Source organism: Populus alba, chromosome 19 (assembly GCF_005239225.2).
Source record: "Populus alba chromosome 19, ASM523922v2, whole genome shotgun sequence".
Taxonomy (NCBI): Eukaryota; Viridiplantae; Streptophyta; class Magnoliopsida; order Malpighiales; family Salicaceae; genus Populus; species Populus alba.
This window is the reverse complement of record NC_133302.1, coordinates 15,457,412-15,481,247: the sequence shown is the minus strand read 5'-3', so window position 1 is coordinate 15,481,247 and position 23,836 is coordinate 15,457,412. Positions and strand designations below refer to the sequence as shown.

The following is a 23,836-nucleotide window of genomic DNA, read 5'->3' as shown; positions in this document are numbered from 1 at the left end:
AGACATCAATCTTTTGGTCGTATCAAATACCTAGATAAGTAGATAAGAAAGACTTTTGATTAACTTTTGAGAGACTTGATGGTTTCGGTCATTTAAGGACTCCTAACAAGAGGATTTTTCTCTAGTATCTCATAGAAAGGTTGACAAATTATTCTAAGATTCGAAAAAAAAAAAAACTAAGATGTAATTAACATATCCAAGAAATCTTTGAAGTTAAGTCTTATCCTTTATTTAATTAGGGGATTTATCAGCAAACTCAATTGCTATGCTAATTGGAGTTATAGATCCTTGATAAATGTTATACCTTAAAAATCTAATTCTTGTTTGATAAAATTTGATTTTCAAAATTGAGACAATTAATTCATTTTTTTTAATCTAATTAACAATATACTCTTCAAAAATGCTTTTGTTGGTAGCCTGCAACTAAAAATAATTTATCAACTACTAATGATTATAACTTAGTGAATGATTAGATCAATCAGGATGTAAAACTTCACAAGTTTTTAACATTTAGTCTTAACATCATATTGACATAACATTTGCACTAAGTATATCATGTATGAAAATTCAATGTTCATATTTCATAACCATATACAACCTCAATAGTAGCATATATAGCATATGAGTAACTATAATTTCATGTAGAGTAAGCTTTTCTCTTTTCACATTTTACATATAATGTGCTATTATATAAACACAAAATTTGAGCTAAATCACATCTTTTACTTTAATATAACAAATTATGATTCATTTTTTCATAAACATACTTTTAACTGATAATTATCATGTGAAATTTCCATTCGAAACTTAGGTTAGGATTCATATATGAATTTTGAAAACTCAGCAAGCATTTAAGGAAATAATCTAAAACAATAGAATTTATGCATATTTATTACTTTAATCACCCACTTTAATTAAGTTATAACCCATTTTCCATTACTTTATTTCTTTTCTTTTCTAACCTCACAAGTTTTCTTTGGTTTCCTTTCTAACAATTATTTTGAATTTAAGCTCTAATACTCCACAATTTATTTTTAAAATACATGGTTTGCAAGTGTTAGCTTGTAGAATGCAGTCTAGATTTCTTTAAGGTTAATTTTTTTGTTTTGAAAAAAATGAGTAGGTACTATTGAAAATTTTACTTCTAGCACATTCCTCCCTTTCCATTGATACCTAGCATGACAATGCCAAAAAGTTGTCCTACTTCACTTATATGACTTACTCTAAGAGTTTTATTATGAATTTTACAATATAAAAAAATCTCTTTCATCCTAATTCCTCAAGGTAAAATATTTTTTGTCCATTCGAGGATACTATTATAATTGACTTCAATCAACCTATAATCCGACTTGATGATAAATATTTATGCAATGGTCGATAATTTGATATGATTTGTGTACCTATCTTATAATGATTCATCATAAAATTTTAAAAGTAAAAAAATCTAGTTACATCTATATTTGATTCTTCATCTACACGTGAATTCTTACATCAATCACCATAATCCTTTCTAACATGGTTTTATAAGGAATATCTAGTTTTCTTTGTGCAAACAAACATAAGTATTTCCATACAAACTTTTTTTTTTTAAAGATGCATCATTATAACATCTAATTGGTGAAAAATTTTTATTTTTACATTTTGTACATGGATATCTAATTTCATATCCACTAATATTATTTAAATTTAAAAGTGTAAAATTAATAAAACCCTCAACTCTTTTACAATAATTCTTCATATACAAACATTTGGGTGAATCTCGATATGTCCAAGAACAATCATCTATTACTTAGGAAACTATATAAAATATCAATGACAACATTTATTAATAATATACCAATCAATTCAAAATTCAACTTTGATAATTAAAAATGAATTCAAAATCTAATAAACAATTATTATTTTTACAAAAAATTAATGTTGTGTAAAAATATGAACTAAATAAATCTAATTAATAACAAGTAATCGATACCCAACTAAATATCTATCATTTATTTAATTTAAACTTATTTAATCTAAACTAATATCATTTAATTATTATCAATTCCATAAAAAAAATCAAAATTTCCAAAATCTCTAACTTAACAATAAAATTAACAAAACATGTTGGGTATCCATTAAATAACCCATCATTTCTTCCAATACAATACACCTAAGCTATAAAATCAAACTCAATTTCATCAAATTACAAATAAATTTAATTTTTCACAAATCCCAAACAAATCCTAACATCCAAATCATACTTTAATATAACAAAATTCTCTATGAAATGGCTGTAAAACACTTAAATGTACGAGAAAACTATAAATACTACATAAAAATATTAATTGGTATAGAAAATATTTAGAAAAATATAAATCAAGATAGTGATGCTAACACTCCTGAGTGCTAGGGTGGCTGAATTTATGAGGATGGGGCTTAGATTTATGAAAAAATAGGGGGGGGGTTGCTATTTTGATTTGCGGTTAAAGAAAAGAAGGAAGAAGAAAAAAGGGGATGTAGTTTCTGTCGGTTATAACATTTTTAAATCTGTCAACAAAATTTTTGATAAAAATTGAAGACAAAATATTTTTATTAGTAAGTCCATTGACAAATTATGATAAGCCAAATACCAATAGAATCACCGATATAATATTTATTTATTTTTTAATTATTTTTATTATGTTGATATAATTACCGTGAGAACATATTCCGTCGCTAATTACATTGAAAATTTCTGACATATATTTTTCATCGCTATTGTCATCAAATATTATCAATATAATATTTTTAATCAATAATTTCATTGTTATTTGATAATTTTTTAAAAGTGATATATTAGTTTTTTTTAACCCTTAAAAGTGTCAAAATACATAAAAAGTAACAAAATTATAAAAAAAAATCGGTGCCTCAATGATAATATTAATTTTTCTATTAAAAGTTATTAAATTACAACTCATAGTTTTTTTAAAAGTATTTATATGATTAAAAATAAAAACTTAAACCTACACTAAAATTTATTTTTAAAAAACTTTTCTTCATTTCTGATGGCTTAATTTTTTAAATAATTTCTTAATATTAACTAATTTGTAATTATTTATCAATTCAATATGAATAGTTTAAAATTTATTTGGGTTTTATTAAAAATTACATGTGGCATTCAATTTGAAATAGATCTTAATATTACATATTTAGAAATTAATTATTCATCAATATCATATGTGTAAGTCAAAAAATATTTTAACCCAGTCAAATTTAAAGTGCATATTTATCCTCTAATATGAAGCTTATAATTTATTTATTTGTCAACTTATGTGCAATTGTTTTTTTTGCTTACAATGTAATCAATAATTTTTTAATTTAGTTTTAATTCATTTAAAGTTTAACTAAAATTAATTAAATATAAAAACATAATTTATGAGTAGACTCATGTAAGTCTTTTTCCTAGATACATTACCAAGATATTTTGCAATCAAAACAAAGGTTGTGATGGATTACGTATTCCATTTCATTATGTTTTATTTTTATTACATTATATATATTATATCAAACATGTCATTGTGCACTAATTGGGGGTGTCATCATCCTTAGAAAAAGGCCTGTAAATTTTAGGTTTTGTTTGATAGAATTTGTTCTTGTCGAACTTACTCCAGTGGTTCCTTTTGTAGTCTTATTAATTGAAACAAGCCACACAAGATTTTGTTATTTTATTTTATTTTTTCATGAAACCTGTTATTTTCTTTACGGATATAATTATTCTCAGTTCTTAAGAAAAATAAAAAATAAAAAATAAAAAAAAAAAATAAAAAACTCAATTTTTGTAGACAACTTGCAAAAGGCACGCGGAGAAGATGAAAGAAAGAAAACTTTTTATTTTTTTATTTTTTTATGTATTATTATTATTATTATTATTATGAATTACTTGCTTAACATCGGATACAGAGATTTTATTTATGAGATTTGAGAATACCTGTAAAGAAGAAGAAGAAAAATGTCCGATGCCCGGAAAACACAGTTATATACATGGAGGGCTGTGAGGCCCCTTATTTGATGGTCAGAGTAAGAGAATAACCTCTCTCGTAGTAGCTCTGTCACTTTGGTTAAGTGCCTGACGCCCTCATTTCTGCTACACGGTCCCCTGCGGATCTCTCTCTCTCTCTCTGTTTATTAAAATCTGGAGTTAACTGGAGGCATAGTAAGAATTTCAAGAGGTTTTGCATGTTGAAGTTCTAGATTGCTCATATAATAACAATTGAAAGCTTACATGATTATTAATTTTAGGATCCGTAAGATTAGTCAAAATATACACAAACGGACCGAACACTTCCATTAAACTAAAAAAATAAAAGATCTGGAGTCGCTTTCCTGCTTGACTTTTATAACGAAAATGACCCATCATTTTCCCCATGAATAAATATCAACTTCTCTTCCTTGTTTTGTGCAGGTCTCCATTTTTTCTTCCTTTTTAAGTTTTCGAGACACAAACAAAAATGACCCATCATTTTTCCTACGAATAAAAATCAACTTCTCTCGAGTTTTCTGTGCCTTTCTCCCTGTTGCAGTGGACCGAGAGTTATAGTAATATATAGATACATGGGAGAATTAGATTTCCCTAGAGCATCATGTTAACCTCAGATTTAGGGTTTCGATTACTTTTCGAAACACACATACACACGCGCAGTCCCTGATAATTAGATCATGTATTTATCTTCTCTCTACTTTTTCTGCTGAGCAAAACCCTTTTCCTGTGATTTATCCCAGGATTCCATGGTAAGTTCCTACTTTCTTTACATGGTCTTGATGTAGTCAATCATATAACGGATACTACTCGATCTGTTCTCTCTTCTATTTAGTTTTCTGGTATATGTTTTCAGTATTATTCTACGCTGATGAACAGAGCTGATTTAACTTCTATAGTGATTCCTCACTTGCATTCTTCTTTTTCTTTTCCCTGTCCTTTTCTTTTTGGTGTTGTCATTTGCCTATTTTAAGAACAAAAATGTTGGTAATATTTTGAGTTTCTTTTTTCTTTTTCCCTGCTATGATAGATTTACTTTTCTACTACAAATTCTATGCACTTGTATATATATAAAATTTATAAATATATATGTTTTTGTAAGTCTTTCGCCAAACTCGATTCTTTTATGCAATAATGGGATACTTAAAATCAGGGTTTCATGGGACATTTCTCTTATTGTAGGTTTTGTAGATGTTTGAAATCTCTTTTCATTTAAACAGGGATGACAAAACTAGAAGGCCCCTGTGGATGGTTTTGCAAGGCTGCTAGACGGGGAATATTGTCCATATCCACTCTACTGTTAGCTTCGTTAAGTAGTTGCTTTCCGTTTTATCTGTACACTGTTGACAGTGATATGGCCCCTAAATCCAGATACGTGAAACCTTTCTTACAATGTATTTATTATTATCAATGTCTTTTTCTTTCGTGATATAGCATGTCACATTCTTTGATGATGCTGATTTAATGGCTAGATTGTCCAGACCTTGATATGAATTTGCTAGCAGCTAAACTTTGCCCCTTGTACTTGCCTTCTTCATTAAGAAGTCGCCAGTCACATCCACCCAGTATACCTAGGTGTGAATTATTATATATATATATATCTTGATGAACCGTGCAGATCACCTCCTAAAAGCACATACTGTGCTACTTAATGCGTGGATTTGAAGTGGGGTGCGTGTTCTAGCTAGAAGTTTATACTGTAGTGCTCCGTGTTACTTAGTTGTGAGAGAATTAATCGAGGGAGAGAGCTTCTTTCAGCCCACTCGTGGATAGGACAAAGGGGTTGAACTAGCTGCCGACTCATTCATTCAAGCACTAGTAGAAAAGAAGGCGAACGGTGATTCTTTTGCTACTGTGATTGTGTGAATGATGCGGGAGATAGTTTTCCATCCTCTCCTCTTCTGTGCTTGGACTGAAGGGAGCTCCTTCCTTCTCTTGCTTTCATTTATTGAAGAAACTGTCTAATACAGTTTGTTTTCTGGTTAAATTTCTACTTTCTCACCATCACCATCATCTGCCAGCTGATACTAATTAATGTTCTTAATTTTCTTGTTATAAATCTCTTCCATTGTTAGTACTGTCATCCTGCCGATTATACGTAGAAAGAATTGTACATTTTCTTACACATAGCTGTTTAATGCTAATTACCCACTGGAATACCTGTTTTGCTTTGCAGGGAAACAACACATGTTGAACTGGTAGCCAACCAGTCGATTTACTATTCAATTTCCTTGAAGAGAAAAACATCCCTCCTCCTCACTATTTTGGGCAGACAAAGAGGCATTCTCTCTGAATTTTCCATGTCAAATGAATTTATAAGATCATTTGTTACTTGTCTTCCCTTTTCTCCTTAATTTGTGACTTTTTTTGGAATTTTTTTGGACAATATTGAGACTTCCTTTGGATATTTTAAACTCTGGTTAGCAGCATATGATATGGTCTCCCAGATGACAAAACCTGGAACTGTTTAAATTAATCTTCGCCTACGCTCCCTCTTTCATTTCTTGGTTAGAAAGCACTTCGCATTGTTTCTCTTTGTCAGTTCAATCATCTCGTCATTCCAGGTTTATGAAATAATGGATTTATTTTTCTTATTTTCATTTCATAATCCATACAGGTAAAGTAAATGAAACTGGCCTAGTTGAGTGACTTATAGTGATGTTTATATATATATATATATATATATAGACACGCACACAATAGATAGATGCTCTTCCTACGCAGCAGGAGGTTGAGGTAAATTTTTTTTTAACTTGGAGAACAATATTTTTGGTGACACGTCAATGTTTTTAAACAAGTCAGAAAAAATTTAAGAATTCGTTGACTTGACTGAATTTAATAAATTTAGTTAATTTAATAATATGATTAAAAAAATATTTATAGTAAATTAAGTGAAAAAATTAATAATAATTAACTATAAAAAATAAATTGTTATTTATACTTAGGAGAAGAAGAAGAAAAAAAACATGTTGAAGACTCATAGTTACTCCACCATAGACACCATTCCTTCATTAGAAAGAGTTCAATGAGACAATTATATTGTTATTGCAAAAGCTTGCATAATGACGTCGCATGTGCGCATTATAGCAATAATTTAGAAAGCAAACCAAATTCAAATATACTAGACTTGAGTTAATTTTTAAAACTCGTTACTCGTGAAACCCTATACTCAAACTCAATCAGAAAACTCAATATCTAATCAATTTAATGTTGAAAGATGAAATAAAAAAAATATTAGTCTAAAAAATTTTTCCAAAGTAAAAAGAAAAAGAAATAAAAAAAAATGAGAATTAAATCTGATAGAAAAAAAATTAAAGGAAGAAGGATGAATTCTTTTAAAAAATTCAATTTATAATTTACCTCATATAAAGCAAATAACAATCAAAGAATGAGGATCACATATGATAGATGAAAAAATTAGAGGATGAAATTAAAAAAATAATAATTTTATAAATTATCCTAAATAAAGCAAATAGAAACCAAAAGAATGAGGATCAAATATGATAGATAAAAAATTAAAGGAATGAAAATTGAAAAAAAATGATTTTATAAAATATTTCAAATAAAACAAATAAAAATAAAAAAGAACAAGGATCAAATTTTAAAAAAAAAAACAAATTGAATGGCTTTTTTTAAAACATTGAAGGGTTAGACACATAAATTAACAAGGAGAGAAAAAAGAAGTCGACGCCAAACTAAAGGTTTGTTGGCTATATGCATTGTCTGGAAAGCCACAATTTAATAGTCGAGTAACACTGCACACGTGCTGCTTAAATGGTGTTATTGCCTCTCATACGCTGGTGCGTGTATTATACGCGCCAACCATATTTTTTAAAATAATAAAAATAATAATTTATATTTAATAAAATACCTAAATTGCCTTTTAGCCTTACTTGATTATAACAAAAAAAACCATGTTAAAAATACAAAAAAAATCCCTAAACATCATTTTAATATTTTATGCTTTTAAGGATAGATGAGTCATTTTACAATGCTAAAAATTATATAAAAAAAATTTATTTATTTAAATTAATTTGATAATAATCAATGTGGAAAAGAATGTTTACCTCCTATAAATAAATTAAAAAATAATCATTTCATCTAACCATAAAAATAAGAAGAAACTTTTTACTGATTTTTTTTTAACATCACGTCCCTCTTGATTTTCAAATTAAGAGCACCATTAGGGCACAAGCTCACCTTAGGGCACAAGCTCACCTTTTTGCCTTAATAAAAGGGGGATTGGTGGGCGTTTCAAGTCAAGGTATAGCTCACATGAATTAAAAGATGCCTTCAAATTTTTATCTTGCTGTTCTTAGAGGGGGAAAGTACAGTTGCCATCACTTATCTATTCATTTGAAACTGTGCTCTGAGGTCCATTTACCATTATCGAAACCCTAGCTTCCACTTTATAGCACATATTTTAATATATATGCCTTTCTTTCCTCGTTAACCATGCTTAAACAATCTGTCTAGGGTTTGCTTTCTTGGAAATAGACATGCTGGGCGCTAATATTTTTATGCTGGTGCATGGCTGGTTTCCAATGCTGGAGAAATCGTGCGGTGAGTGTTGAAACATGTGACATATTTTGCTAAATACGGACGAGGCTACAGCTCCCTAGAGTACTAGCCTTCTTCCTGTTATGGAAATTCAACCTTTTCTCTTGTCACAGAATCATGTTTCTTTCTGGAGCTCTTGAAGGCTTGGTGCCCATTGACGTTGCATGCAGATTGCAATGTGGTCCTCGATCGTCTCTCTTCAACACCGTTTGACATTGTATTTTAAACAGTATTTTGCCTAAATTCAATTTTTTTTTTTTTTACTAAAATTGAGTTCGGTTTGTACTTTTTGAATCGTTTTGATGTGCTGATGTCAAAAATGATTTTTAAAAAATGAAAAAACATCATTGACATGTATTTCGGCATGAAAAACTATTTGAAAAGCAACCACTACCACACTGCCAAACACGCTCTTCATGGACGAGGGTTATCATCACAAGACATTTGCGGCCAGATTTGGGCACAGGATATGTATCAGATAATTTCTATATTTGTTTTTTTTTTATAATTATAGGTGTTCGGATTAATTTATATATTTCTCAACTAATTTTTTAAAGTTATAAAGTTAATAATTATATAAGTTTGTAGTAATTCTGAGATTTGTGATACTTAAACTGATGATTTTTAAAAAAATAAATTCATGATCTGATCAGTTGAGTTATATCCCTCGCTTCTATGTTTTTTTTAAAGACTTATTGTTTCTGGATAAATTAAAGAGGATAATGAAATATATAGAATAAGAAAGTTTTGTGATGAAGGGGTTTTTTTATAAGATCCTACCATTAATTGATTGTCCTTATTTGGTCTTGTTTATAACAAATTATTTATTTTTTGATTCATTAATAAATTATAAATTATTATGAATGAAGATTTTCTAGCAAGCTGGAATTGAATTCTATACTAATTTTTATTTTTATCATGCAAGACTAGGTCAAAGAGTCTTGTTTGTTGTAATTCCTTGTCCTATTCCAAAGAATCTCAATACAAGTTTTGTTTCTGAAGCCTTTTGCTTTGCAATTTATCTTTTAATTTTTCAATAAACTTTTTATAATTTTATTATTTTCAGCTTTATACTCTCTATATATTTGTATGTAAGTATTAATTTAAACCTGTTTGTTTGATGCTTAATATAAATGAAAATATTTATATTAATAATTAACACATGTATTTTTGGTAAACGGTTTTGTTTCATGATACATTTTGCTAAAATGTTTCTATTAATTAGTTTACTCTCATGCATACCTTTTACCTACAACAATCACATGTTTGCGTTTGGTTTTGTAACATAAAAAAAATAAAAAAAAAACAAGAAAGAAAAATTATTTTGTTAAAATTCCTTTTTCCAGTCTTGCATTTTTGCCTCTCGTGCATAAAAACAAATCCTTGCATTTATTTTAAAGTTCATGCATGTATGTATTGTTAATCATTGATATCATTTTAGCATTTTTATTTCTATGTCCTTGTTTTTAATAAAAAAAAAACAAATATTTGTCATATCGCATGCATTTTTTGTTCTTGACCCACATTAAAATGCATTTGAAAGGACGGCGTTCCAAAATCCTTTTAAAATTAATTTTCTTTTATTACATTGGATTGAAAATAAATATTTTGTTGCTCCTTCTAAGTATTTTAGAAAAATAAACTCATGACATGCTATTATCTTAAATTTCAAGGAGTAACACCTTGGTACATTTTATGTTTGACACATATCTTTTTATTAAAATTTCAAGCCTTTCGGTCTAATATTCAATATTCATTAATGATACCTGAGTGTTAATCGAGAGTATTAATTTTCTTAGTAAATTCAAAGCATTCATGTCACTAAATCCTATCTTTAAATAGATCAACTCATAATAATTACTGCTTGAATATTTAGAAATAAGGTATTAAATCCTCATTAAATAAAAATTACGAGTGAACCTTTGTGTTATAAAATAAATGAATTTGAATAGGTCATTATCCATGGGTTATTATTTTATAAACAAAAATTTTAGCGATAACTCCTTTTAAGATATGGGTTGGATTCAATGAGCCCAACATCGACTCATCTAATTATTTATAAACATGGTTTGATAGGCTATTAACAGTCACAAGTTGTGATTAAATAGTAAATGGTTGTAGATATGTCAATTCACTAAGCAATAAGAAGTGTCAAAGATAACATGGACTTTAAAATGAATATGCTTGAACTTATTTGTCCACCCATAGTTTAATTCATAATAGTAGACTTGCTATCACCCATGTAGATGACCATTAGGCATCACATACCATGAGAATTAAAAGACAAGTTAGGAATGCAACTTACTTTAAATCAGATGTTTTAAGGTAATAATATCTTTTTTTAGTATAACCAATTCATTTTCTTAGATCTTGAAAGACTAGTTAGGATTTCTAGTGACTATAATACTAAGTGACAACTTTTCTTTTGATTTTTCTCCCATTTTCAAGTCAAACATATTTTATGAGTTCGTCATGATGTTAGGTGTGATAAATTTCATTTGCCCATGTTATGTTTGTATGATTTTAAGCCTAATAATTTGTTTTAATTTGTGTGCTACATCATATTCGTGATGTAAAAAAATACCTCAACATATGTTTAGTTATGTAAAATATAATTTGATTTTATGTTAGTAAAAAAAAATTGAAATAACATGGACCAAATTTAACATAGAAACCAAACAACCTTTTTTTCATTTTTACTTTTCATGATGTGTAGAAAACGACAATTTGGTCCCTAAAATTTTTACTTATATATATATATATATATATTTTTTTTTTTTAGTCTCTATTTTTTGAGGAATCACATTTCAATCCTAAACTTTAATTTTTCATTTCAATCCTTGAAATTTGAGAGTCGTTGGAGAGTTGTCAAAAAATAAGAAAGAGAGAGAAAGTGTTAATAGGCTCTTGTTAGAGATAAATGTTTTAGTGGAGGTGGTGTTTCCCTTTGAACATGTCATAAAAATAGATCAACACCTATAAAAACATTTTTTTTAGTTGTATTTTTATTTTTTAGAGTGATTATAGGTTTTTAGAGGTTTTAAATGGGTTTATTGAGGTTTGTAGAATATTGTTTTGGGTGTTTTCAGGTTAAAATAAATTGAAAATCAATTTTTTAGGGTCTAAAAACTAATGTATGATTTTCCAACTACTAGAGATGGTAAAAAAAATCAACTAGATAATGACGCTTAACTTGCTTAATTTTTTTTTTTTTTTTCATTTAGTTGGTCACTCGAATTTTTTAGAGTTATTATATGTTTTCTTGGAGTTTTAAATGAATTTATTGAGGTTTGTAAAATAAGTTTTTAGGCGTTTTCATATAAAAACAAGTTTGGGTCCCAAAACTTGAATCCTGACTTTCCAGCTATTATAGTGACAAAAACGTCAATTAGAAGACGTTGCATCGTCTGCCCAAGCAAGCAACGCTTCTTTTTGCTATTTGTTTTTTTAAAAAAATTAAAAGACAACTTGTTATCTATCTACTTTTGAAAAAAAAAACCAAATATATGCATAGGTCCAACGTGTTTTTTTGGGGTCAAGCACGCTTGGCCTTTTTCTATATATCTCTTTAGTTGTTTTTTTTTCTTTTTTAGAAAACAATTTGATAAAATATCTCTTTAAATTAATTTATTAAAATAAAATTTAAATGGTTATCTAATTATGTCATTATTTTTAAAAATATTTGGGCTCTTTTATAATGATATTATCAATTGCTTTTTGAATAATTATGTATTAGTCTAATATGCATAGTTTTTAATATAACTTTCTTATTAGAATTTAATGAAAATAATTTATATATTTTTTAATTTTTTTATTATAAGTTTCATATATGATTTTTTCAAATTTATTGTCCTCAAGTCTTTTCATATATATGTAAAAATAATTGATTTATGATTTTTTTTTTATTGAATGTTGCTAATAATCATTATAAGTTTTTACCTAAAAAACAATACTTCTCATAAAAAAATAATTGTTTGGGTTAAAATAAAAAAAGAAATGCATGAATAAGAAAATTAGGCTTCTAATTAAAAGTATGTGTTTTTTTTCCCCTTTTCAATTCAAATCAATATAGTTTTTTAGAATATTGTTTTCTTATTTTTTTATTTGCTTTTTTATTTAATGAACTATGATTTAAAAAAAAAAAATCATCTTGTTGTCAAAAGAAAAAAAAATACATGAAAGTGAAAATTTGTTTTTTTGTTTTTTTTAAGAAAAACACATTTTCCTCCATAATTTTATTTATTGTCTTTCCTATGAATATATATTTTTATTGTTGTCAATTAAATAAAAAATAAATTCCAAAAAAAATTATCCAAAACAATGCACAGACAATATCACTAGTTTTTCCTAAATAATAAAATATAATTTGAAATTATTTTATTCTAGATTATGTTTCTTCTTCAACGTGCAACAAGAAAGTTCATGGCAACCTTTTTCAATTTTCTATAATTTAGCTCATCTTTTTTAAAAATTCTGTCCTTGATTTTCTTTGAATGTTTGAATATGATACCTAAAAAACTAAATCTTGGAATTCTCCACAATTAATCATAATTAATTTAAAGATGTTTATTTTGGATGTAAAAAAGTTTGGTATCAATATCATTTTTCTTATTATTTTTTTTTTAAAATTAAGATAAACATCATATATTTTGAGCATGGTAAAACTTTTTTTCTATTATTTGAAAAATTATACCTTACATATGGAGTCAACCTTAGTAGGTTGGCCATGATTATTTTTTTTTTAATTTTTTTCAAATTAACATTGATTTGGATAATTGTTTTTTTTTTTTTTTTTTAATATAACATGTTATTTTAGACAAAAAATTTTTTTTTTTTTTTTTATCAAGTCTAGTTTTCACTTGATAACCTAAGTTTGCTTGGATAGAAATTAAACCTAGTCTGGTCTAGTATCTAGGTGGTTAGGTTTTCAGATTAATTTGCCTAGTCAAGTCAGTTTTCAAATAGTGCTCTAGACTTTATTTATATTTGAATTGGATTTTTCTTCTTAATATTTTTGTTGAATAATTATATTAGGATTCAATCTCTCAAGCTAAATTATATTAACAGATAAAAAAGTTGAGAGTCAGTTTAATTATTTATATAAATAGTAAATCATGTTAATATTTTGTTTTGTTATTTTGAATCAAGTTTGTGGCTCAATAAGGGTGGTTAGTGTGCAACACAATTTTGTGTTACAAATTTGATTTTATGGGACGACTCCATTCTTTTTAAAACAAACACAAATAACATGTTGTCAGTATTTATTTTTGAACAAAAAAGGCAGATGACTTGTCATTTGTGTAACACCCTGATATTTTGTATGCAATTAAAGACACTATTTTCACATGACATACATGAAATTGAGGCTAAATATGTTTTTGGAAGAAAAATTCTCTATCCAAACAAATCCAATTCATTTACATAATATCATTTATATTGAAAATCCTATTTATATTAACATGTTTCATGCTCATTTTAAATAATAATTCCAATATGTTTCTTTTCTACCTTATTACAAATAATTCATTATCACTTTCAATAATTAATCTATTTAAAATCTTTTTCTTAGTTTCTTGCATGAAACCACATCACAAATAACCTTCACATAATAACCTTAAGCATTCCACCAGTTCATTTATTCATCCATTATATCATTTCACATTACATTGCATAACCATTTCATAACATGTCCATATATCATGATCTTGCAATATACACATCACATTCCATAGTGCTAATAGTAAGGTTATAAAATTAAATACATAACAAAATAAAGCTATTAAACATTTATGAACTATGCAGTTTACATAGAATTATATACATAATAAGACTATACAACAATAACATCTATATTAACATTATCCTGCTATGTATGATGAACCTACTATTTGTTATGAACCTTCTTGAATAAAATATTATAAGAGACATTAGCTAATCATAATATGCGTACATATTCTTGAAAAGAAAAAAGATATCAACATGTTTATAATAGTTTTGACATCAATTTCCCTAACATAATTAAATTTATTTTAATAACAATAACAACATTATGAATTTCACATATCAATATCAATGTTTATCTTTTGCGTACATACTGAAACAAATCACTATTTATACGTCTAACTTTAACATAATCTCATTAATAATAACTTCCACTCAACTAATCTATTATGAATCATAATAATCATCTTAGTCATAATTCATGTAGTTGACTAAGTAAAAATTCATAACCTTAGTCTCATCTACATAGTTGACTAATCATATAGTTCCATAACTTTAATCCCATTTACAAGGATTAAGTAAATGGTCCTTAGTCTTGTTTACACAAGCCCATTAAATAAATGGTTCTAAATTGCATGCATATTTTGTTCCACTGTGTATACTATTGCCATAAATACATTTTCTAAAGCTAACATTTTCTAAATTGTATGCATAATTTATTTTTTTCATTGTATATATTATTTGCCACAATACATTTACCAGTCTTATTTTCATATAAAATATTCAAACCTCCTAATCCTTTAATGTTTTTATTTCCTTTTCAAATGTCTCAACTTACACATTAATTATTCGGTCAATATAAACATATCATCAACATGCACACATTATTTTCTAAGCTTCTTAATGTATACCATCACAACAAGCAACATTACTTGTACTCACATAATTTTTTAAGATTCACACATACATTCTAATGTATCTCAAATTATCTCAACATGCATTTAAATAAAAAAAACCATTTAAATTACTAATTCTTAAAACCTTCCATATAGCTACATTTAACATCACAAAAGTATCCAACATCTAGTCCATAACTTTCTGTAAAACATACATTACATGCACAATACTTATATCTAAACAAAACTCTTTTCCTAAAGACATAATTATTCATGAAAATATATTAATAAACATATAATCTCATACAATTCAACTAATTTTCAAAATAAAGCCTATAATCAACTTAACAACATCTTATAATTTTAGTAAAACCTTTACAATTTTGATTCTACTCTCTTTCTTACAATCCTAAATACATACCATAACCACATCAATTTAGAATTATTCATACAATTTCAACACTTTTACCTCACTTTCATATTATTAAACTCATGTTCCCAAATAAATTTATAGTACATACAACTAATCATTTGCCTTGTATCCTAATTCTCACTCAATATGCATCAAACTAACATATAATTATACATTTTCATTCAATTCTTCCATTTCCCCCATAATTTATCATGGACAACACTAGTGTTAGGAATGACCATGGTTTTTCTTTTAATTTCCATCCTTATCTTACTCTCTTTATCTATTATTTCATGCAACTTAACCAATTTATAAGCAATCTTAATTCCCCAAACTTCTTGTATAAACCCTAGGTGAGAGATTATGAATTTCTCTTCCCTACACACCCAAACTCAAATAATGAGAATTAAAGACTATAAGATACTTTGCGAAGTAAATTTAAAACCAATTTTCTCTTTTCTTTGCAAATTTCTCCTCTAGTTCCTCTTCTTTTACCAAATTTTTTTTTCTCTCATTAACTCCTAATTTTCTCTCTCTTAAACTCTTCCAAATCTTGTGTTAATATGTTTATTCCCCACTAATCACCCTATAATACCCTAGGAACTCTAACTTTGGAGAAGATTTATGTGGAATTACAAGAATAAGAGGAAGGGAGCTTAATTTCTTCTCTCATTGTTGTCAACCTCAATCTACAGGGGGAGTTGAAAATTTTTGAGTTTATTTACAATTTTTCCATTAGAAAAACTTTTCTTGGGTATTTTAAATAAACTTCCTGGATACCGGTACAACTCACACCATAAATTCACTAAATTTATTTATATTCCTCATATTGTTTTCAATAAAACTTCTCCCCTAATTATTTTTTATATTTTTATTTTTTAGCCAAGATTTACCATTATTTGATAAAATTTATACATTTGAATAAGTTGGTCTTTTTCAGGCCCACGTGCCTTGCTCTTTCGTACAAACCCAGCCCATCATGGCTATGCTTTGTTTTCTTCAAACATTGTTTTGGGATTTTTTTTTATATGTATTTTTTAATTTTATTATTTATCATGAAGTTTTTATTCAATATTTATTATTTAGTATTAGGTTAATGATAAATAAATTTTATATTTTTTTTTATTACACAATAATAAAAAAATTAAAGTGAAACAATGGATTCTATAATCAGGGTCACAGGCTTGACATGTTGATTGGATATTAGTCAAAAATCGTGGAATGATTTTTTTTTTTTTAATATTTTTTTTGTTTTTTTTTTCTTTCCAATTTCATAATTCATTGAGGGGTTCAAATTTAATTTTATTATTCGATATTTTATATATGATAAATTAATTTTTTAATTTTCTATAATATAATAAAATAAAAAATTAATTATGTATTTTCTATCATATAATAAAATAAAAAATCAATTCAACTAAGTGAAGTGAATAATATATTTTCGCAATGTTAACATACTCACTAAATATCAATTAAAGTAGAATAAAAAATTTTAAAATTTAAACCATTTTACCAAGTTAAATACCAATACCAATACCAATATATTTTTTATGTCAAAAGAAAAATTGTGTTCAACTCGCAAATCGCCATGAAAGCTTTGAGAGATAAACTAGTTAAAACCTGAAATGAAATATGTAAAAGAAAAGGTAGTAGTATTTGTTGGGGACGTGGCAGGGTGAAGTGAAAGGAATATCGGGGCAAGATTCCCAATAATGACTTCATGGACAGCTGGCCAAACTAATAAAAGACAAAACAAAAAAAAAAAGTTCTAAAGAAGAAAAAAAAAAGAGGAAAATGTATTGTTCATCCGTCCCTGTTGTCTTGGTCTAGAAATAGACATTGTGTTACAGTTGGTCTGGTCAGGTCTCTAAAAACAAACATAAACACAGAGAGAAGCAGGAAGAATAGTTTAGAAGAAGACTCGTTGATTTGATCACAAGGTTCATCTCACACCTCAATTCTCATTGCATCTCAAAGGCCCCCCTTTTTTTTTTTGCCTTTTCTAGATATGAATGAATGCAAATCATTAACACCCACTTTGGGTTATTCAAGAAATTCATGCATCTTCCTTTTTTTTTTTTTTTGTAGTTATTTAAATCCAGAAATTTGATCTGAAGATTAGAGGAAATACACAATCCATGTTATCATCAACCCTCCCTGCCTGTAAGTCATTTTCTTCTCTTCTCTCTCTCCTTTTTTTTTTTTTTTTTTTCTCTTTACTGTGTTATACTATGTTCAATGTGGGGGAAGGGGTAGAGGGAGATCATTTCTCGTCATCTTAAATTATGGGTCATGCTGGAATGTTGATTGTGGACTTTAGAGAATGAGATTAAAGTGGATGTTGTAAAGGAAGTTTTTTCTTTAGCGGGCTCTCAATTTCTTTTCATAGTGAGCAAATTGAAACTTTTACACAGATTGGTGAATTCAATTATACTGATTTCATTAGATTTTTTTGCTTGATGAAGTTGTGCTATCTTTTTTGAATGCTAATGATTGATTTATGGTGAACTGTGGATATTTGAAATGTGTAAAGTATAAGATTGACATGTTTAACATGCTTGTCATCTGATGTGGCAGAGCCTTACGTTTGCTATTCCAACGTTGTATATCTTGTTTCATATGGATTCCTACGACTTTTGATTGCTTCAAGCAAGTCTTGATGACCATGAATTCAACTGTTTCAACTTCTCAAGGATTCCTTCCCCAGGCAAGGCATGGTTCGCTTGAATCCTCAAATGTTCTTGCTTCTAATTCTTTAGGTCAGCCCGAGCTGGAATCCAATGGTAGCAATGAAGTGGAATTGATTTCTGCATCCTGGAACCAGGATTATGGCTGCTTTGCTGCTGGCACAAGCCATGGCTTTCGCATTTATAATTGTGAGCCTTTTAAGGAAACTTTCAGACGTGATCTCAAAAGTGGGGGATTCAAAATCGTTGAGATGCTGTTCCGGTGCAACATTCTGGCACTTGTTGGTGCTGATGCTAATTCTCAGTATCCTCCAAACAAAGTTTTGATCTGGGATGATCATCAGAGCCGGTGCATTGGTGAATTTTCATTTAGGTCTGAGGTTCGGTCTGTGAAGTTAAGGCGGGATCGCATTGTTGTTGTTCTTGAGCACAAGTTATATGTTTATAATTTCATGGATTTGAAACTTCTTCATCAGATTGAGACTCTGGCAAATCCCAGAGGACTGTGCTGCCTTTCTCATGATTCAAATACATTTGTGTTGGCGTGCCCTGGGCTTCATCGGGGCCAGGTCCGAATTGAACACTTTGGGTTGAATGTCATGAAGTTGATTAATGCTCATGATTCTCATATTGCATGCTTGACCTTGACAATGGATGGCTTGCTTCTTGCGACTGCTAGTACAAGGGGCACTTTGATAAGAATTTTCAATACAATGGATGGCACTCGTTTACAAGAGGTAGCTTGTTTAAAATATAGTTTACAAGACGTCATCTTGAAATTTCACTGCAGTGCTTATGTAGTTGTATGTTACTTGATAGGGAAGTTGTATCATATGCTAAAAACTTATTCTGAGGTGCCAGTTATTTGTTACTTGCTTGTATCACTGATATAATGTTTAATGAAGCTCACTTCATTTGTTCATCATTCCTTTACTTGGATTAGATTCCTCAGCAGCTATGGAAGCTTCTGGATTAGTATCCAATTAAAATTTTAAACATTAATTATACTATTTTCAGAACACAGGAATACATTCCCCTCTCTCTCCCCTTAGATGAGCAGCTAATAAAATTTTAAACAGCATTTTATGTGCTGATAATACCAATTTTCTGCAGGTGAGAAGAGGAGTTGATAGAGCAGAGATTTATGGCATTGCACTCTCTCGGAATGTCCAGTGGTTGGCTGTATCGAGTGACAAAGGTACTGTTCATATCTTCAGTCTAAGAGTTCGAGTGGCTGGAGAGGACTCATCCTCTCATCCGAGCCCTGCTCAGGGCCTGGCATTGTTAGAACAGAATTCATCATCTTCCCTTGATGGCCTTATTTCTCCAAGCACTAGTGCGAATCCTGGCTCGTCATTGTCTTTTATGAGAGGTAAGAAAGCTCTGTTGATAAATGGTTCTAAAGATGAACCTATAAATCCTTTCTTATTCTGCTTCCTGTTTTTCCTAGTTTTCCATTCTCTGTTCTTTTGGTTTGAAAAGAACGAAAAGGCTTTAAATGACTCTAGTAACAACAATGTAGTTCATGGCTTGGATGAAGACATATGACTCCTATAATGAAATACATGGAGAAAATTTGATTTTCAAGTAATGAAACCTTGCGATATATTGTTGTAAGTTGCAAAAACATGAAAGAAGTGTCTAAAATATCATCTCATTTCTTTTCCTAAGATGTGTGATAGAGAATGCAAGAAATGGGATGAGTAAAAAGATGTAAATCTTACTACCTACCAATTATCAAACCTTGAATCTCCTATGGTTCTTATGAATCCACAGAAACCAAGGTTCTTGAAAGCAAGAAGGAAAAAGCATTCAACATTGTAATGGTAAAATGACAATAAGCTGATTGTTTGCTTGTCAATCAGTTCCGGGAGACATGCTCTTTCCCTTGCAATGTTGCTTCTAGTTGCTTCTCTTCATGAGATTTGTGCCTTCAACTCTTCAAGTATAGGATCGCCAATTTCAATTTTTCACCAAATTTAACTTCCATGTCTTCTATTTTTTTAAGAACTAGCTTAAGAATGACTTCTTGAAGCAATATAAAAAACTCAATATCCATCTCAAATGACCTCTGTATATACATTATCCATGAAAAATTGAAGATAATTCCAGATAGCACTAAGTTGAGATTGGAAGCATGGAATGCCTTATCATTAATCACAACTTCTCATAAAAACCATAGAGTTTGAACGACTCACGTTATATTTACCCCCTATCATATCGAAGAAATGCAGAAATCTAACCCAAAACTCTACTAGTATGCGTCAAATCATCGATGTGATAGCTTGTTTTATTCTTTTTTAAGAACCATCATTTTTATTTTTCCCTGCTACGAACATTTTATGGAAAAAAGTTTATGGAGTAATTCTGCAGTGGGCTAACAGAAGTTGCTGAACTAATGGATTTAAAAGTAAAACTAGAACTAATGAAACTGTAATTGGCTCCATGGGAAGTAACTACACCTCAACTGCCAAATGTTTTTTGCGTTTGGAATTGCATTTGGGTGCATTTTGAAAGTGTTTTTGGTTTGAAAAAAAAATTAAATTGATGCTTCTTTTTTTTTTTTATGCTTTCTGATGATTTTGATGTGTTAATGTAAAAAATAAAAACAAAAATTCTAATTTTTTTTTTTTATTTTGATGTATTTTCAAGCGAAAAACACTTTTGAAAGGCATCTCGCACCACAATACCAAACTCGTGTAATCAACTTGAGTCACAAATCTGAATTTTCCTTCTTTTCTTTCATTTCTTAAGAGGGACTGGGCTTATCCACTTGGTCTGAACATCTTTTTTCTTCCCCTTTTTTAATCCACTTCCTGTATGTGAGATGGAGTCCTCTGTATGTGAGATGGAGTAGGTGCTTTGATTTCCTTTTGGCAGTAATAGTAGGCACTATCTTTGGTTGTTATTTCCTTAATAGCTTATTATAACTCTTGTTATTACTATTTAATAAATGAAATTGGCTGGTTCATCAAGAGAGAGATGAGGGTTATATATATCTTATGGGAGACCTTTTCCACACGCATTCTTGTTTCTTTTTCTCGTAAATAAAGTCTCATATTTCTTGTGCTTGTCCAGGGGTTTTGCCAAAGTATTTTAGTTCTGAGTGGTCATTTGCTCAGTTCCACTTGTCTGAAGACACTCAGTACATTGCAGCTTTTGCATCTCAGAATACTGTCATTATTGTTGGCATGAATGGGAGGTAATGCGGTTATTTTCATCCTGTCCTAATGCTGTTATACATGTGCTTCTGTTTTCCTATTTGGCTGCATAAGAAACTATAAGATTTTGAAAGTAAAGGATTTAAAAATAAATAAATTATGGTTCATTAAAAATTAATAACTCTAGCACTTAAAAGAAAAAAAAAAAAAAAATGCTTGCTTGTCGTAATTCATTGTTGAAACTTATGCTCTACAAAGATTTATTTTTTGAATCTCCATAACCTAACCAACCACATCTTCCTGATCTGTACACTTTTTTCTGAATGAATTGGGAAGATAGAAAAGAAATGTAGATGGACATTGAAACTGCTTTTCATAATTGAATGTACCTACTATGTGGATGGTTTAGCTAGTGTGCCTTCAATATTGACCATATTAGGTGGTGATCATTGTTGGCAAAGCTTGTTGTAGTAAAAATGTGGATATTGGACAGCGGGCACAACAATATAAATAGTGTTTTGCATGTGTACTCTTTCTCTCCGTCTCTCGACGGAATAGTTCTTCACAATTTTCTATATCTAAAAGATTTTTCCATTGCCAGCTTTTACAGGTGCAGCTTTGATCCGGTTCATGGAGGACATATGTTGCAGCAGGAATATGTCCGCTTTCTACAAACTGAGAGCCGGCCTGGATAGGGCAGGCTGTTAATTATACCTACAATATTTATTCTCCATACTCTGTAAATATGATTTTAAACATTCATAAATGGTTACACAAAAATATATATATAACTGTATAATATTCTTGGATTCAGTAATCAAGGCTCGATGACACAATCTCGTGAAGTCGCAAACTTAGTGCTGAATGGTAGCTATTAGACAATTTACTTTGTGCCAAGAACTTGTACACTGGGCATATTTGATCACTTGTTTTGGCAAGCAATTACATAAAACAAAACCGTGTAGTGTAGGTTTATAGAATGCAGGTTCCAAAAGATTTATGACTGTGTAGTGTAGGTTTATAGAATGCATTTAAAGGAAACTATTCATTCCTGCATTTGAAGTATATGAATCATATTTAAGATCAGCCATGTGACATGCTTCTACTGTAATTTTTCTTAGAAGAATGAAGAAAAAGCCTTCTCACACATAACTGCAAAGAACCAAACGAAAAGCTTGCCAAAACTCAAGGGGTTGTTATCAATTGAAACAAGTACCAAGTAATGTAGAAAAGAAAAAAAGAGAAATATTCCTGTAAATTATCCCTGCGATGTTGTCAGGGAAGTAAGACTTTCGCAATAAATGGTAAGATTTTGTGCAGAGCAAGGTAGTGTCTTCCATCTAAATGTTTTCTTTTGCTCATCGTAGTAGAGCAGAAGACGAGAACCAGAGTTGAATATGATTTCTGTACCCTGGACGCACTGCAGTTCTCCAACAAAATTCGGAGAAATTTTTCTTATGTCGATTGTGCATGCTTTTGACCATATGGAATTCTCGGGATTGGCTAGTCTCCATATTGCAACATGAGATAATTGTAGAGTCTCCACCATGTACAAATGCCCACGTAGTTCCACCAGTTGCGTTGAATGTCGAGTAGGTGATCTCCATTGACGAGGAGTGTCAGTCCTGTCAGCAGGATGGGTTATGGTGTGGAACTTCTCGTCACTAAGATTGAACGAGACAATAAAATCATTGTGCCTGTGGAGTGCTTGATGTTGCCCAAGATCGATCTTCCAGTAAATAGTTTCGTTAGCAAAAGCTGGAAAACTAAACTGCTCCACCAAATATGGGCAACCTTCTTTTACTGCCCTCCATTTATGTCCTCTTTTCTCTGGAAGAAGAGTGAAAATCGAGCACTCTAGTTTGCAATTCAAGTTCGTTCTTAATTGCCGAGGAATATTTAACCGCACAATCTTGTGTCTTTTTGCCGAGCTCAGATATCCGATCCCGAATCCTGCTATTCCACTTCTATCATATGGCAGTGCAAGAAGACGACGAGTGCTAGGGCTTAACACATAAATACGTGTTTCTGTGGCTAAGCAAAGCAAACCAAAGCAACCTGGCAATACGAGTTTAACAGGTTCTTGCACCTTAACCTGAATCGGACTGAACATGTTCCCCTCGGTGTCTGTCGGAATAAAAGTTATACACATACCGGCATCCGATGGGTTCAAGCGGCCGAAAATCAAAGTCAGGCCACTGCAAAAGGAATCGAGGTTTCCTCTGCGATCGTTCGTAGTGCAAGGCTTGGAAGCCAAGGCTCGAGTGAATCATGTAGTGCCATAACTTGCATACAGAGCTGAACCTCAAAAGGGTCTTCACAGGCAGTCCTTGATAGAATGTCTGCTACGATCATATTGTTTTTTGCGAGTTGAGAAACCATCTCCATTCGATTTTGAGCCC

General features: G+C 29.7%; 2 protein-coding genes across 3 annotated transcripts; one reads left to right on the top strand and one right to left on the bottom strand.

The window, feature by feature from the left end:
- The first annotated feature begins 17,362 nt into the window (after nt 1-17,362).
- Nucleotides 17,363-22,287, top strand: LOC118061296 (autophagy-related protein 18c). 2 transcript variants are annotated; one of them, XM_073406710.1, is made up of 6 exons: nt 17,363-17,526; nt 17,675-17,749; nt 18,346-19,010; nt 19,387-19,645; nt 21,352-21,475; nt 22,036-22,287. In XM_073406710.1, exons 2-6 carry the CDS (start codon nt 17,725-17,727, stop codon nt 22,127-22,129), a joined length of 1,167 nt encoding a protein of 388 aa, XP_073262811.1. In that variant the 5' UTR covers nt 17,363-17,526; nt 17,675-17,724; the 3' UTR covers nt 22,130-22,287. The 2 variants fall into 2 exon arrangements, with proteins under 2 accessions (XP_073262811.1, XP_034930618.1); XM_035074727.2 differs by having other exon boundaries at nt 17,364-17,526; nt 18,164-19,010.
- A 405-nt stretch (nt 22,288-22,692) lies between these two features.
- Nucleotides 22,693-23,586, bottom strand: LOC118061294 (putative F-box protein At1g50870). Its single transcript, XM_035074724.1, has one exon. The coding sequence runs from the start codon at nt 23,584-23,586 to the stop codon at nt 22,693-22,695; it is 894 nt and encodes a 297-aa protein (XP_034930615.1).
- Nucleotides 23,587-23,836: the final 250 nt, after the last annotated feature.

Excerpts from the sequence above, each read along its gene's own strand:
- LOC118061296 (XM_035074727.2), top strand. The coding sequence starts at position 18,246 with ATGACCATGAATTCAACTGTTTCAACTTCTCAAGGATTCCTTCCCCAG. Across the intron at positions 19,011-19,386 it reads ATGGCACTCGTTTACAAGAG|GTGAGAAGAGGAGTTGATAG; the intron begins GTAGCTTGTTTA and ends AATTTTCTGCAG. Across the intron at positions 19,646-21,351 it reads GTCATTGTCTTTTATGAGAG|GGGTTTTGCCAAAGTATTTT; the intron begins GTAAGAAAGCTC and ends GTGCTTGTCCAG.
- LOC118061294 (XM_035074724.1), bottom strand. The coding sequence starts at position 23,586 with ATGTGTATAACTTTTATTCCGACAGACACCGAGGGGAACATGTTCAGT.